The sequence below is a fragment of the Notamacropus eugenii genome, chromosome 1 (assembly GCF_028372415.1).
Source record: "Notamacropus eugenii isolate mMacEug1 chromosome 1, mMacEug1.pri_v2, whole genome shotgun sequence".
In the NCBI taxonomy this organism is placed as follows: Eukaryota; Metazoa; Chordata; class Mammalia; order Diprotodontia; family Macropodidae; genus Notamacropus; species Notamacropus eugenii.
In genome coordinates, this window is record NC_092872.1 from 302,591,117 (window position 1) to 302,606,939 (window position 15,823).

At 34.8% G+C, this 15,823-nt stretch overlaps 1 protein-coding gene across 3 annotated transcripts in view; it reads right to left on the bottom strand.

The window, feature by feature from the left end:
• Positions 1-15,823, bottom strand: part of CCDC175 (coiled-coil domain containing 175) — a 118,737-nt gene that overhangs the window by 82,435 nt on the left and 20,479 nt on the right. For all 3 annotated transcript variants that reach the window (XM_072629348.1, XM_072629349.1, XM_072629347.1), the window contains exon 5: positions 237-465. In XM_072629348.1, the coding sequence (XP_072485449.1) occupies positions 237-465 (229 nt within the window). The remainder of the gene's footprint in view (positions 1-236; positions 466-15,823) is intronic.

Sequence of the window (15,823 nt, forward strand, 5' to 3'; positions counted from 1 at the left end):
CCTTTGCCAGTATTATAAAATGAGCCTACCACTTCAGGGGATCAAGAATTGATCATAGGACTAGTAATTTCCACCTGACACTGTATGTCCTTAAATAAGGTCTTATAAGACTTTTGTCTAAGTCATCTTGTAATCTGAGCATAAGTTCAATCAACTGGTGTATGAGGCTAATCAAGGTTATCCCTAAGGGTCCTTCTAATTCTCAGTTCTATAAAAGTATTAATCATGATATTTACCATTTTCTCTAAGTTTTCTTTATTCTGATTAAATGCTGCCCTTTCTGCATCCAATTCATCATTTAACGCATTCAATAGACCTTGATAGTAGGCAACTTTGTCTTCTGTAAATTTATTTCTGTCATATATCTCTTTTTTGGTAAAATTACTTTCAGCTTTTTCTTTCATCTTCATGTTGAGTGACACTATAACTTTCTGATGACTTTCTGCTGTTGCTTCTTGCTCTTTACTACATAAAAATAAATAACAATAATGATTCTTAGGATTGAATGATGGTTCATTTTAGGAAGCGCTAGGTTGCTGGAATACTACATTTTTTTTTTACCCCTAGTATAAAGTACACCTTTTTCCTACATTTTTCATATATAAAACCTGAATAGTATATTCTTAGTCCCATAAAAAGAAGAGAACAAAGACAAAAGTAGTGAAAATGAAAATAACAGTGATACCGAAATCATTTTTATTTAAATGAAAAATTTTCAAAAATGTTTTCCTTTTAATATCTTCATTATAATATTTTAATTTATATAGTAATTTTAATAACATGTGAATATATTCACATATTATTTTCTTTTTAAAATTTAATTTAAAATTTTTATTTTCAGTTCCAAATTTTTTCTCCCCCACCTATTGAGAAGGTAAGAAATACAATATCCATTACATATATGAAATCATGCAAAAAATATGTCTACATTAGCCTTGATGCAAAAAAAAAAAGTAAAGAGAAAAATTATGCTTTGATCAGCACTCAAAGTCTATAAGTTCTCTATCTGGAGATAGATAGCAACTTTTCTCATGAGTCCTTTGTAATTGTCTTGGATCGTTGTATGTATAAGAATTGCTAAGTCTTTCACAGGGGATTGTCATTGCAACAATGCCATTACTGTATAGGTTGTTCTCCTGGTCCTGCCCACTTCAGTTTGTATCAGCTCATATTTGTCTTCCCAGGTTTTTCTGAAATCCTCTCTATCATTTCTTACAATCCAATAATATCCTAGCACAATTATATAGTATAGTTTGTTCCACCATTCTGCAAGTGATGAAGAGCTCCTCACAGTTTCCAAGTCTTTGTCACCACAAAAGTAGCTTCTAAAAGTATTTGTGTGCGTAGGGTCCTTTTTCATTTTCTTTGATCTCTTTGGGAAATAGCCCTAATAATGGTATTGCTGGATCAAAAGGTATACAGAGTTTTATAGGCCTTTGGGAATAGTTCCAAATTGTTCTCCAGAATGATTATGTGATGTATATTATATAATTATGTAATAGGTAACATCTCTACCAACAGTGCTTTTGTGTACCTATTTTCCTCATCTCCTCCAGCATTTGCCATTTCATTTTTCTGATATCTTAGCTAATCTGATGAGTATGAGATGGCACCATGGAATTATTTGAATTGGTTTTTCTCTAATTATTAATGATTTAGACCATTTTGTACAACTATTTTAAAAATTATTTATTTTATTAATCACATATCAATTTTAACATTAATTTTTAACATTTTTTTGGTTCCAAGTTCTCTATCTCCTTTCATCCATTCCCTCTCATTGATAAGGCAAGAAATTTTATATCAATCATACATGTGAAGTCATGTAAAATATATTTCCATATTAGCCATATTGCAAAAGAAAAAACAGTAAAAAAGAAAAATGGAGCAAGTAAAAAAAATACATTTCAATAATCTGCATTTAGAGTTCATCAGCTCTCTCTCTGAAAATGGATAGCATTTCCATCATAACTTCTTTTGATTTTCTTAATTAGAGTAACTAAGTCTTCACAGTTGTTTACCTTTATAGTATTGCACTTACTACGTACAATCTTCTCCTGAGTCTACTTACTTCACTTTGCATAAGTTCATCTAAGTCATATACAGATCTAGTAGTGATATTTTTGGATCAAATGGTATGCCCTGTTTTATGTCCTTTTGGGCATAGTTCTAAATTGTTCGTCAGAATGAATGGACTAGTTCACAATTCTACCAACAGCGCATTAGTGTCCCAATTTTTCCACATCCCCTTTAGCATTTGTAATTTTCTTTTTTTCTGTCACCTTAGCTAATCTGATGGGTGTGAGAGAGTACCTCAATCATAATTGAATTAATGATTTCAAGGATTTTTTATATAACTATTAACAGATTTGATTTCTTCTTCTAAAAGGTACCAGTTCATATTTTTTGGTCATTTATTGAGAAATAGCTTGTATTTTTATAAATTTGAATTAGTCCTCTATTTTTTGAGAAATGAGAACTTTATCAGATAAACTTAGAAATCCCCTCCCCTCCCAGTTTCTGTTTTCCTTCTAATTTTGGATACATTGGTTTATTTTGTGCAAAACATTTTTAATGTAATATAATCAAAATTATCCATTTTGCCTCCAATGAACTTCTATCTCTTGTTTTGTCATGAATTCTTTCTCTATTTATCAATCTGACAGGTAATTTTTTTCATGCTCCCTAAATTTACTTATGATATTATCCTTTATTAATCATATATCCAATTAGACCTTGTCTGGGTATATGGTGTAAGATGTTGCTCTATACTTAGTTTTTGCCAGACTACTTTCCAGTTTTCTCTACTAGGTGTTTTTTTTTTTTTTTTAAATAGTGAGTTCTTACACCAACAGTTCGGATATTTATTACTTTCAAAGAGATTTCATTTTAGGGGCATAGTCTCTATGCCTTTAGTCTCTGTGCACTTTATCTAACCTATAAGTATTTATCATGTTAATGTTAAAGTTCCAAATCAGAGTCTAAGAAGGATTCCCTATGAATGATAAGGTACTCCAGCTGTTTCTGTTGACAGATGACATTGTGCCACTTTCATTAAGTCCCAGAAATTGCAGAGGCTCCTGAGAGAGATCTTAATGACTCATAGTCCAAGTGAATGAAGAAGGTCTGTTGACCATATTTCAACATGCATTTGGAACAACACTCAATAAAGCTTCATATATATACATTATATATATATGTGTGTATATATATATGAAGCTTCTTTATTGACACTAAACTTCCCATACAAGCAAAATCCCATATTTTCAACACTGTTCTCTTCTACTTTTTCTATATGGAAGTAATACTATGAAATATATTGTCTCCATAGAACTCAAGATGGATATCATGCATTGGGCACTGGAGAAACACATGGTAAATTGAACTGTCTGCAACTAATGAGGAACTCTAAAGAAGAAGAAGATGTAATCAAGGAATTGTAAGAAAGAAAGATGGGTGATGTTTCAAGTTCAAAGAATGACAATTAGAAAGCTAGAGTTCTTCACTGATAACTTAATGATGTTGAGAAAAAACAAAGATGGCATCCTGCATGTTGAATGGATTCCCTATGGCAAACTTCAGGGAGAAGATGGAAAAGTATCACATAGGATGGGCAACTATGAATAGATTATGATCTGCATGATTAGAGGGAACATTTGAATCAGTTAGCACGCATATCCATTTTAATTCTGAGCCTATTTTGGAGGTAACCTATACTTGAACAAAATGGTAATGAATTTAATTAAGCATTATTAAAACATAGATTTATAACTGAGAGATACCAAAAAAGTCATTGAGTTAATCCTCTTATTTAACAGATAAAGAAATTGAAGCCCAGAAACAGCAGAAGATTTAATAAATAACAGAGTTGGAGTACGAACCCAAGATTTCTGACTACAAACCCACTGAAGTGGAATTTTTTCATTTTTTAAATCATTTTGTTTTCAGAGTTCTACAATTACTTGCATATATCTTAGATTTTTCCCCCTTCATTCCCTTCTTTCTCCCCTCCATCCTCCCTCCCTCCTTGAGACAGTGTGCAATCTTATATAGGTTCTACACATACATTCCTATTAAATACATTTTCACCTTAGTCATGTTGCATGAATTAAAACGAATGGGAGATAACATAAAAGAAAACAAAACATCACACAATACAAAAGAAAATGGTCTGCTTCATTCTAGGATTCAATACCATTGTTCTTTCTCTGGATATGGAAGGCATTTTGCTTCAAGAGTCCATTCGGAATTTTTTAGGTCCTTGCATTGCTGGGAAGGACTAAGTCTACCAGAAAAATTCCTGGCAAACACTGTAGTTGTTGCTATGTACAAAGTTCTGGTTCTGCTCCTTTCACTCAGCATCAGGTCATATAAGTCCTTCCAGGCCTCTCTCAAGTCTTCCTGTTCATCATTTCTTATAGCACAATAGTATTCTATTACATTCATATACCACAACTTGTTCAGTCATTCCCCGATTGATGGGCATCCCCTTGATGTCCAGTTTTTGGCCAACACAAAGAGTGTTGCTATAAATATTTTTGTACATGTGGGACCCTTTCCCATTTTTATGATCTCTTGGGGATACAGTCCTAGTTTTGCTGGGTCAAAGGGAACACATATTTTTGTAGCCCTTTGGGCATAGTTCCAAATCACTGTCCAGAATGTTTGGATCAGCTCACAGCTCTACCAACAATGAATTAGTGATCCAGCTCTCCCACATCTTCTCCAACATTTATCATCTTCCTGTTTTGTCATGTTAGCCAGCCTGATAGGTGTGATGTGATACCTCAGAGTTGTTTTGATTTGCATCTCTCGAACCAATAATGATTCATAGCATTTTTAATATGACTATAGATATCTTTAAATTCTTCCTTTGAACACTGCCTGTTCATATCCTTTGACCATTTATCAATTGGAGAATGACTTTTATTCTTGTACACTTGACTCAGTTCTCTACATATTTTAGGAATGAGGCCTTTATCACAGACACTAGTTACAAAAATGGTTTCCCAGTTTTCTGCTTCCCTCCTATTCTTGGTTACATTAGGTCTGTTTGTGCAATAACTTTTCAATTTAATGTAATCAAAACTATCCATTTTGCATATCATGATGTTCTCTATCTCTTGTTGGGTCAAAAATTTCTCCATTCTCCACAAATCTGACAATCACATCAGTCTTTTAATGTAGAAGCTGCAAGGTCCTGTGTGATCCAGACTGTATTTCCTCAATATTTGAATTGTTTCTTTCTGGTTGCCTGCAGTATTTTCTCCTTCACTTGATAGTTCTGGAATTTGGCAATGTTATTCCTTGGTGGTTTTAGTTTGGGATCCCTTTCAGGAGATGAACAGTGAATTGATTCAATGACTATTTTTCCCTCTGGATTTAGGACTTCTGAGGAGTTTTTCTTGATGATTTCTTGGAAGATATTGTCTGGGTTATTTTTTTTCACCATGGCTTTCTGGTAGACCAATACTTTTTAGATTTTTCTCTCCTGGATCTATTTTCTAGGTCAGTTGTTTATCCAATTAAATATTTTACATTTTCTTCTATCTTTTCATTCTTTAGATTCTCTTTGACTTATTCTTGATGTCTCATAGAGTCATCAGCTTCTACTTCCCCAATTCTAATTTTTATCAAATTGTTTTCTTCAGTTATCTTTTGCATCTCCTTTTCCAATTGCTCATTTTAAGGAGTTATTTTCTCAGTTAGGTTTTGTACTTCCTTTTCCATTTTGTAATTTTCCTTTGTAAGAAACTATTCTCTTCAGTGAATTTTTTCATATTTTTAAAAACATTGGCCAGTTTTTCTTCTATTTCTCTAATTTTCCTTTTAAAATCTTTCTTGAGCTCTTCCAAGAATGCTTTTTTGTCTTGAGACCAGTTCATATTCCCTTCTGAAGTTTCAGATGGGAGTACAGTCTCAGTGCTGACCTCTTTGGTATTCGTGTTTTGACTCTTGTCCCCATAGAAAGATTCTATGATCTTTTCTTTTCTGGTTTGCTTCTTACTCATAATGATTATCCTTTTCCTCGTTTTTAAAGTAGATATCTGCTTCTGGGGCACAGGCTCTGTCCCAAAGTTCTTGTGCCTAGAACTTGGCTTTGTGTTTTGTGGTCTCTGGTTCTTTTAGCTAGAAGCTAAAATGCTGCAGCTTACCTGGTGCTGAGCTGGCTGCTGTTTGAAAGCAGAGGTCAGGTGGAGTCTTTCTGAGTTTCCCCAGAGTTACCCTGGAGCTAACTCCATTAAGTGTGGGGGAGGGGTGGTCTGGTCACAGCAGGTCTCCTCTGCTGAGCTAGGGCATAGGCAAGCTCAGCGTTTGGTGTACTCATCTGCACTAGTTTCTTCCTAATTCCCCTGGGGTGCTGACACTTGCCTGGGATTCTGGTGTCGGTGGTTTTGCAGGCTCCACCTCCTTGGAGCTCAGGATCTCCTCCAGGTTTGCTGAGGTGGTGCTGTCTTGGACAGCTTTGGTCCTGCACTGGTCCCCTGAAGCCACAGCAAGAGGGACCCCACTTTGCAGTTTTCCTAGTCTCATGGGCTAAGAGACTATTTTCCCCTTTGGTTGATCTCACTGTTCCAGGATTTTTCCTTGTGTAATATGGAGAGCATTTCCATATCACTCCACCATCTTGGCTCCTGGAAGTTCAAGTCCTGAATTGGAATTAATTTCCAAAATCATCATCATCATTTATTGAAAATTTACTGTCAAGTATTGGGAATGCAAAATTTTTAGAGATATTGTCTCTCCCCTTAATGAATTGCAATCTAGTTGAGGGGAATAGATATTGAAATAAATATCTGACACTGGCCACAAAAGCATGTCTCTTAGTTTTCTGTCTTTTTTCCCTATTCTACAGTGCACAATGCTGAGGAAGGCCCTGACTTCTCCAGTCTACTGGCACTGGTGGTAGCTTTACCCTTAACACTAGATTCTCCCAAAACCATATTTAAGGAAGTATATAGAGATATAAAGGAAAATATAAGAGTGTTGGTTGAAAAGTATTATAATTTTATGGGTGCTAACAGCTACAGGAGATTACTGATATTTGGAGTATATACTGGGTTTGCATCTTAGAAGAGGATATTATAAGTCTTAAAGGATACACTAAAAGAATTGGGAAACTGTAGAATAGCCTATACTTGGATGAGATTAAAAGAATCCACTAAGCATGAGGTTTGTGACTTTCTAGTTCCATTACAAGGCACTTGAAGTATCTCTGAAAATAATTTCACAAAACTCCTGAAGTTTGGGACAGTGCACCCTCTGTCCTGGAAGCAGAGCCCTACTTTAACAAAAACTTAAAAGTCAAGTAATAGGCTGGGAGTATGAGAAAATAATGGCAAAACTTTGACTCTAGAAAATTACTATAGTGACAAAGAAGATCAAAATACATGCTTAGACAAATATAATGAAGTCAAAGCTCCTATATGCAAAGTCTCCAAGAAAAATATGAATTGGTGTCAGGCTATGGAAGAGTTCAAAAAGGATTTTGAAAATCAAGTAAGAGAGGTAGAGGAAAAATTGGGAAGAGAAACGAAATTGATGAAAGAAAATCATGAAAAATGAGTCAACAGTTTGGTAAAGGAGACACAAAAATTACTGAAGAAAATATTACCTTAAAAACAGACTAGGGGAAATGGTAAAAGAGGTCCCAAAAATCAAGGAGGAGAAGAATGCCTTAAAAAGCAGAGTTGGTCAAATGGAAAAGGAGGTCCAAAAGCTCACTGAAGAAAATCACTCCTTACAAATTAAGATGGAGCAAATGGAAGCTAATGACTTTATGAAAAATCAATAAACAACCAACTAAAACCAAAAGAACGAAAAAATAAAATACTGTATGAATAGCTCAATGGAAAAACAACCATTTTAGAAAATACATCCAGGAGAGAGAATTTAAATATCATTGGACTATCTGAAAGCAATGACAAAAAGAGCCTAGACATTTCCTTTCAAGGAGTTATCAAGAAAAACTGTCATGGTTTTCTAGAACAAGAAGGTAAAATAGAAATTAAAAGAATTCAACAATCATCTCCTGAGATCCCATTATAGACAAATTCCAGAGTTCCCAGGTCAGTGAGAAAATATTGTAAGCAGCCAGAAAGAAGCAATTTGAGTATTTTGGAGCCACAGTCAGAATAACATAAGATTTAGCAGCTTATACATTAAAAGATCAGAGGACTTGGAATATGATATTCTGGAGCTCAAAGAATCTAGGATTACAAACAAGAATCACCTACCCATAAAAGCTGAATATAAACCTTCAGGGGGAAAAAAATGGATATTCAATGAGATAGAGGACTTTCAATCACTCTTGATGAAAAGACTAGATCTGAACAGAAAATTTGACTTTCAAATACAAGATTGAAGAGAAGCATAAAAAGGTAAGTAGAAAAGGGAAATCATAAGGCATTTAATAGTTAAAGTGTTTATATTCCTACTTGGGAAAATGATATTTGTAATGTATAAGACCATTTTTATCCATTTTTATTATTAGTTAGAAGGAATATATATACATACATACATACATATATACATATATACATATATATATATATACATATATAGAAAGGTTCTGGGAGAAAGAGGGGGGTAGAATAGGGTACATTATCTCACATAAAAGAAGTAAGAAAAAGCTTTTATAGTGGAGAGGAAGAGGGGGGAAGGTGAGAGGGAGTGAGTGAACCTTCCTCTCATCATAATTAGCTCAAAGAGGGAATAACATACATACTCATTTGGGTATAGAAATCTATCTTATTCTATAGAAAAATAAGATTGGAAGGGGATAAAAAACAAGAGAGAGTGAGAGAAGGGATGTCTGGTTGGGAGAAGGATAGTCAGAGACAAAACACTTTTGAGGAGGGACAGGGTGAAAGGAAAGAGAGAATAAACAGAGTAGAGAAGAGGATAGAGGCAAATACACTTAGCAATAGCAGTTGTGAAAAAACTGAAGCAAGTTTTTCTGATAAAGGTTTCATTTGTCAAACATATTGAGAACTGCGTCAAATTTATAAAAATAAGATCCATTTCCCAATTGATAAATTACTGAAAGATATGATCAGTTTTCAAATGAAGTAATCCAATCTATCTATAGCCATATGAAAAAAAGGCTCTAAATCACTATTGATTGGATAAATGCAAGTTAAAACAATTCTGAGGTACTAACAAATACCTATTAGTTTGGCTAGTAGGACAGAAATGGTGAATGACAAATGTCGAGGGGATGTGGGAGAAATGAGACATTAATGCACCATTGGTAGAATTGTGAACTGATTCAACCATTCTGTGGAGCAATTTGAAACTATGTCCAAATGGCTATAAAGCTCTATATTCCCTAGAAGTATCTCTAGTAGGTCTGCAGCCCAAAAAATGATAAAACAAAAAGAAAAGGATGCATATGTACAAAAATATTTATAGCAGCTCATTTCTGGGTGCAAAGAATTAGAAATTGAGGGGATGCCCATCAATTGGGGAATGACTGAACAAGTTGTGGTATGTGATTATTATTATTACTATTGCACTACAAGAAATGATGAGCAGAATGCTCTCAGAAAAACCTGGAAAGATTTGCAAGGGCTGATACAAAGTGAAATGCACTGTAAAGCAATATTGTAAGATGATGATCTGTTAATGACTTAGCTGTTCTCAAAAATACAGTGATCCAACACAGCTCTGAAGGACTCATGATGAAAACTGTGGTCCAAACCCAGAGAAAGAACTAGTGGCATCTGAATACAGATTGAAGCATACTTTTTTTTTGGTTTTCTTTTTTCCTATGTTTTCTTTTACAACATGACTATTATGGAAATGTTTTGCATGACTGCACATGTATGACCTATATCTAATTGCTTGCCTTCTCAATGAGGAGGGTAGAGAGGGAGGGAAAGAGGGAGAGAATTTGGAACTCAAAGTTTTAGGAGTGAATGTTGAAAAATGTTTTTGCATATAATGGGAAAATAAAATGCCAAATAGTGAAAAAAATTTTTAAAAAATAGGGTATGATAAGTGGGAACAAAACTGGGCATATAACATATCTAATCAAAGTAGCATAATGCTCAATAATTCCAAACTCTCCAGTTATGAGTAGGACATGTTGACAAAAACTGCTGGGGAAACTAGATAGTTGTCTGGCAGAAATCAGGTTTAGAACCACACCTCATGCTGTACACCAAGATGAGCTCCAAATGAATAGGTGACCTAAATATGAAATGTTGTCATCATAAACAAGTTAGAAAAACATGGAAGAAATTATCTTTCAGATCTATGGCTAGGGAACAGCTCACGACTAAACAAGTCACAGAAAGGATAGCACAAGATAAAACAGACAATTTCAATTATGTAAAATTGAAAGTTTATGTACTAATAAATTCAATATAATAAAAAAAACCAGAAGAGAAATAGGTAGGGAAACTGGGGGAAAATTTTGATACCAAATTTCTCTGATAAAGATCATACCTAAGATATATGATGAACTGACTCAAATTGATAAGTTTAAGAGCCATTCCCCAACAGGTAAACGATCAATATATATTACCAAAGAAGAAATATTAATACTGCCATACTCTATGTTTTAGATTCATGCATGTCAGAAATAATATTTGTTTAATTTATCACTAATCTATATAGAGAGAACTATCCGACAAAGAAAGGTGACATTTTGGAACTTAAAATGTAGCAAAAATTAAATTAAATTAAATTTGAAAACAAAGAGAAAGAGGCCAATATTTCCGGTAATCACTTCAAGTGTGTGTGAGGGAGACAATGATGTGAATAAAATCAAGAGTTGGGTGCATCCTTAATATGTTTCTCTAGGAAAACCCTTTCTTTCCTCAACCTATCATTCACTTTGCAAAGACTTTTTCAAAGATTCTATAAAAAGTTGTTTTTTATATGACTATGTTATTGCTTAATATTTTTAGTTTTACTTTAAAAAGAGCATAAACCTTTTTAACCTTTTAAAACTCTTTTCTGTGCTTCTTACATGCTTTATTGCATAATGTACATTAATTCTAAGATCTTGATTTCATTCCTATTAGTCAGTAGCAAGATATATTACTCTAGTCTAAAATATGAAACTCTCTGTGTTTGCATTAATATGGTAAATTCAACAAAACATAAGATGAGAAGGACTATTTTCAATGCTATAATAGTATGTCAATGACATAATAGAATTGGGACAGTGCCTTGAATTGGGGAACAAAAAAGGATGCAGTGGGTTGAGACAAGAATCAGTGTTCAAACATATTGGATTCTCCAGTCAGTCTTCCGAAAGGGTAAGCAGATTACCAAAGATCTCTGGAATCAAGGTGTTCCAATTTAAAGGCAATTGGAAATTTATTCTTGGTCAGCTGTTCAGTTTTCTTCAGCTATAACTATTGTTGAATAATGTATATGTGATGATCAAGCAGGACTAGCACCTCTGCTGTGAGGACTTGCCAAGCTTGTCCCAGGGCTGCCTGGGCACTCAACTCTCACCTGTGGCTTTTGAAATTGTAGTATATGCAGTGGACACACCCTGGTAAACTGTCTTGGTAGATGGGCTAAACCAGGTTGAGGGTACCTACAGATCTCAAACCCATTGGTAAGTCAGGGGAATGTCTACCTCAAGCCTGTGAAAACTTCCCCCAGCAGAATAGGAGAGAACAATTTGTTCCAATAACCATGAAGGTGGTTGAAGTAGGTGCTGTGAAGCACTTAGAGGATGGTTAGACATTGAAGATGCCCAGGTCATACACTGCATCCCAGGCCATCATCACTTGTCTTGACTTTTGTCTTGTCACTCCACTTCCATGACTCTAGAAGAGAGGGTGAGACTGATGATTTTGTGCAACTCTGCCTCACCTAAATCACTTTACACACAAGTCAAGGCATCACCCATGATGTCATTGATTCTCTTAGTAAATGAAGGACAAATAACAACAACCATTGCAAAGTGAAAAGGTTGATTCTTCTATTTTTACTATAACTGTTATCTGGAAAATTTACTTTTTATTTGTTGAATCCAACAAACTTATTGAGTAATACAACTATATCTTTGTCTCAAATTTTTGTGTGTATTATTACTGGAAACTTGTGGATATTAAAATTTTAAATACTAAAAAGTCCACTAATTCCCTATTCTATACCAAGTATAAGATATTATTATGGAGCACTAATTATGCTCCTCTGAGGGAACTTGAACTTCCATATATTACAATGAATCACACACATTCCTTCCCTCAGTCAAGTCCCAATCTCCTTTTATGGGTTCATAGTGATAGCACTGTGAGATTCCAACACATTTCTAGCCCGTTTATCATAAGGCATAACTTCACAGTCATGGGACAAAAGGAATTCTGATTCCTTGTATTGTCTTGGTCAACAATGATGAGAGAAGTTATCATCCCTCCATACTCACAACTTGTCATTTATGACATTCTGAACCTCAGAGTACTTCTCTTTCTTATTGGATTGTCTCAGTCTCTTAACAATTTCATTCATTGTTGAGGAGAGGAAAACTCTCATGAGAGCTCTCAAAGGGTATGTACAGTTGGAAGTGTATAGCACTTCCAAATCCACATGGAGATGATTCAATGGGCTTGTGTCATAAGGATAGTGGCTTTTCTAATTGTGCCAACTAGAAGCCTCTCTTCTTATTTTTTTTGAACTAATTAATTTTTTGCATTCATTTTTTCAAAATTTTGAGTTACAAATTATCTCCTTTCCTCCTGCCCCTCTCCTACCCATTGATAAATATATCAGCTATATATGTAAAGTCATAGAAAACATGTATCCACATCAACCACGTTGCAAGAAAACACTAAGAAAAATCAAGAAACATAAAGAAAGTAAAAAAATATGCTTCAATCTGCACTCAGAGTTCATCAGTTCTCTCTCTGGAAATGAAAAGCATTTTCAACATGAGTCATTTGGAATTGTCTTGGATCATTTTATTGATCAGAATAGTTAATTCTTCCACCATTGATCATTGCTACAATGTTGTTGTTACTACATATACTAATACTGCTCACTTTACTTTGTATCAGTTCATATAAGTCTTTTCAGGATTTTCTGAAACTATCTTGCTCATCATTTCTTATAGCACAATAGTATTCCATCACAATCATATACCACATCTTGTTCAGCCATTCCCCAATTAATGGACATCCCCTCAAAAAGCTGCTGTAAATATTTTTGTACAAATAGGTTGTTTTTTTCTCCTTAGATCTCTTTGGGATATAGATCTAGTAGTGGTCTTGTTGGGTCAAACGGTATGCACAGTTTTGTAGTCCTTTGAGTTCCAAATCATTCTCCAGAATGTTTGGATCAGTTCACAACTCTAATTTTATCTTTCTAGGCCTTTTACATTCTAGAGTGGAACTTTAGTGTAGACTTTATCCAAAAAGTATACAATGAAAAATTACTCACTTCTCTTAGCTGTAAAGGATATTATACATACATATACACATACATACATATGTGTGTATCTACATATATGTATATCTACAATATAGATCTAAGCAAGTTGTATCAAATGGACAACAGTAGTCTTAGAGCAATAAGAGTATTGGGAACCACAGGTTGTTAAAGTATCATTTTAAAATTCTTAGGATAGAATTTACAATTATCTCCCTTCTTTCCCAATTTTGGATTCTATATTAAAACAACAATAAAATTCCATTCCACTCAAATCACCAATACCAGAAACCACAGTGACATTCATTACCCTACAAAATGCAGTGATATCATTATAAAGAATAGTATAGTTCTATAACAATTTGTATAACAAACATCATAGACATGTTGTACACTATTATTCACTTAGCAGAGATCTTTTTTAAATAATATTTTATTTTTCCTCAATTCCATGTGAAAACAATTTTTTGGTATTCATTTTTTATTAAGTTTTGAGTTCCAAATTCAAGAAAGAAATGAAGGAAGTGAAAGAAGAAAAGATGGAAGGAAAGACGAGAGAGGGGGTGGAGCCAAGATGGTGGAGCAGAAACACACATATACTCTAGCGCTTCCCCCACAGCCCACAAAATACCTGTAAAAATTGACTCTCAACAAATTCTAGAGGAGCAGAACCACAGAACAACAGAGTGAAAGAGATTTCTAGCCAAAGGTAACCTGGAAGGCTGACAGGAAAGGTCTATCCCATAGGATGCTGAGTGGAGCAGAGCCCAGCCCTGGCCACACAGCACGGGGAGGAACAAGACCAGAACAGGCCTCTGGGGCAGAATCTCCAGCAGGGAGGGTCCCAGATCCCTCAACTCACAAGCAACAAAGGAAGTATGGTCCTTTGAAAGAGAGAATGGAGTTCAGGGAAGCTAATGACTATGAGATAAACCAAGAAGTTACGAAACAAAACCAAAAGATTGAAAAAACAGAAGATAATGTGAAATGTCTCATTGGAAAAACAACTGACCTGGAAAATAGATCCAAGAGAGACAATTAAAAAATTACGGGACTACCTGAAAGCCATGATCAAAAAAAAGAGCCTAGACATCATCTTTCATGAAATTATCAAGAAAAACTGCCCTGACATTCTAGAATCAGAGGGCAAAACAAATACTGAAAGAATCCACTGATTACCTCCTGAAAGAAACCCAAAAAGAGAAACGCCTAGGAAAATTATGGCCAAATTTCAGAGTTCACAGGTCAAGGAGAAAATATTGCAAACAGCTAGAAAGAAACAATTCAAGTATTATGGAAATACAATCAGGATAAAATAGGATTTGGCAGCTTCTACATTAAGGGATGGAAGGGCTTGGAATAGAATATTCCAGAAATCAAAGGAACTGGGATTAAAACCAAGAATCACTTACCCAGAAAAACTGAGTATAATACTTCATGGGTAAAAATGGTCATTCAGTGATATAGAGGACTTTCAAGCATTTATGATGAAAAAACTAACACTGAATAGAAAATTTGACTTTCCAACACAAGAATCAAGAGAAGCATGAAAAGGTAAACAGGAGAGAGAAATCATAAAGGACTTTCTAAAGCTGAATTGTTTATATTTGTACATGTGAAGATCATATTTGTAACTCTTGAGACTTTTCTCAGTATTTGGGTAGGTGGGGGGATTATACACCCCCCCCCCCACACACACACACATAGACAGAGTAAAGATTGAGTTGAATCAGAAGAGATGATATCCATAAAAAAATAAAATTAAATTAAGGGGTGAGAGGAAAATATTGGGAGGAGAAATGGAGAAATGGAATGGGGCAGACTATCACTCATAAAAGAGATAAGAAAAATCTTGTTCAATAGAGGAGAAAAGGGAGGAAGTGAGAGAGGAAGACTGAAGCTTGCTCTCTTTACATATGGCTTAAAGAGTGAATAATATGCTCACCAAATTTGGTATGAAAATCTATCTTACACTACAGGAAAGTAGAGGAGAAGGGGACAAGTGAAGATGAGAGAAGGTGAGGAGGATGATAGAAGAGAGGGCAAATGGGAGAAAGGAGTGACTAGAAGTAAACACTTTTGGGAAGGGACAAGGTCAAATGAGAGAATAGAAAAAAATGGGGGGACAGTGTAGGATAGGGGGGGCAATATAGTGAGTCTTACACAATATGACTGTTATGAAAGTCTTTTGCAAAACAACACATATATAGCCTGTATTGAACTGCTTGCCTTCTCAGTAGGGATGGGTGGAGAAGGAGGGAGGGAGAGAAGTTGGAATTCAAAGTATTAGAAATGAATGTTGAGAATTGTGGTTGCATATAACTGGGAAATAAGAAATACAGGTAATGGGGTATAGAAATATATCTTGCCCTACAGGAAAAGAGAGAAGATGGGGATAAGGGAAGGGTGAGGTGTGATAGAAGGGAGGGCA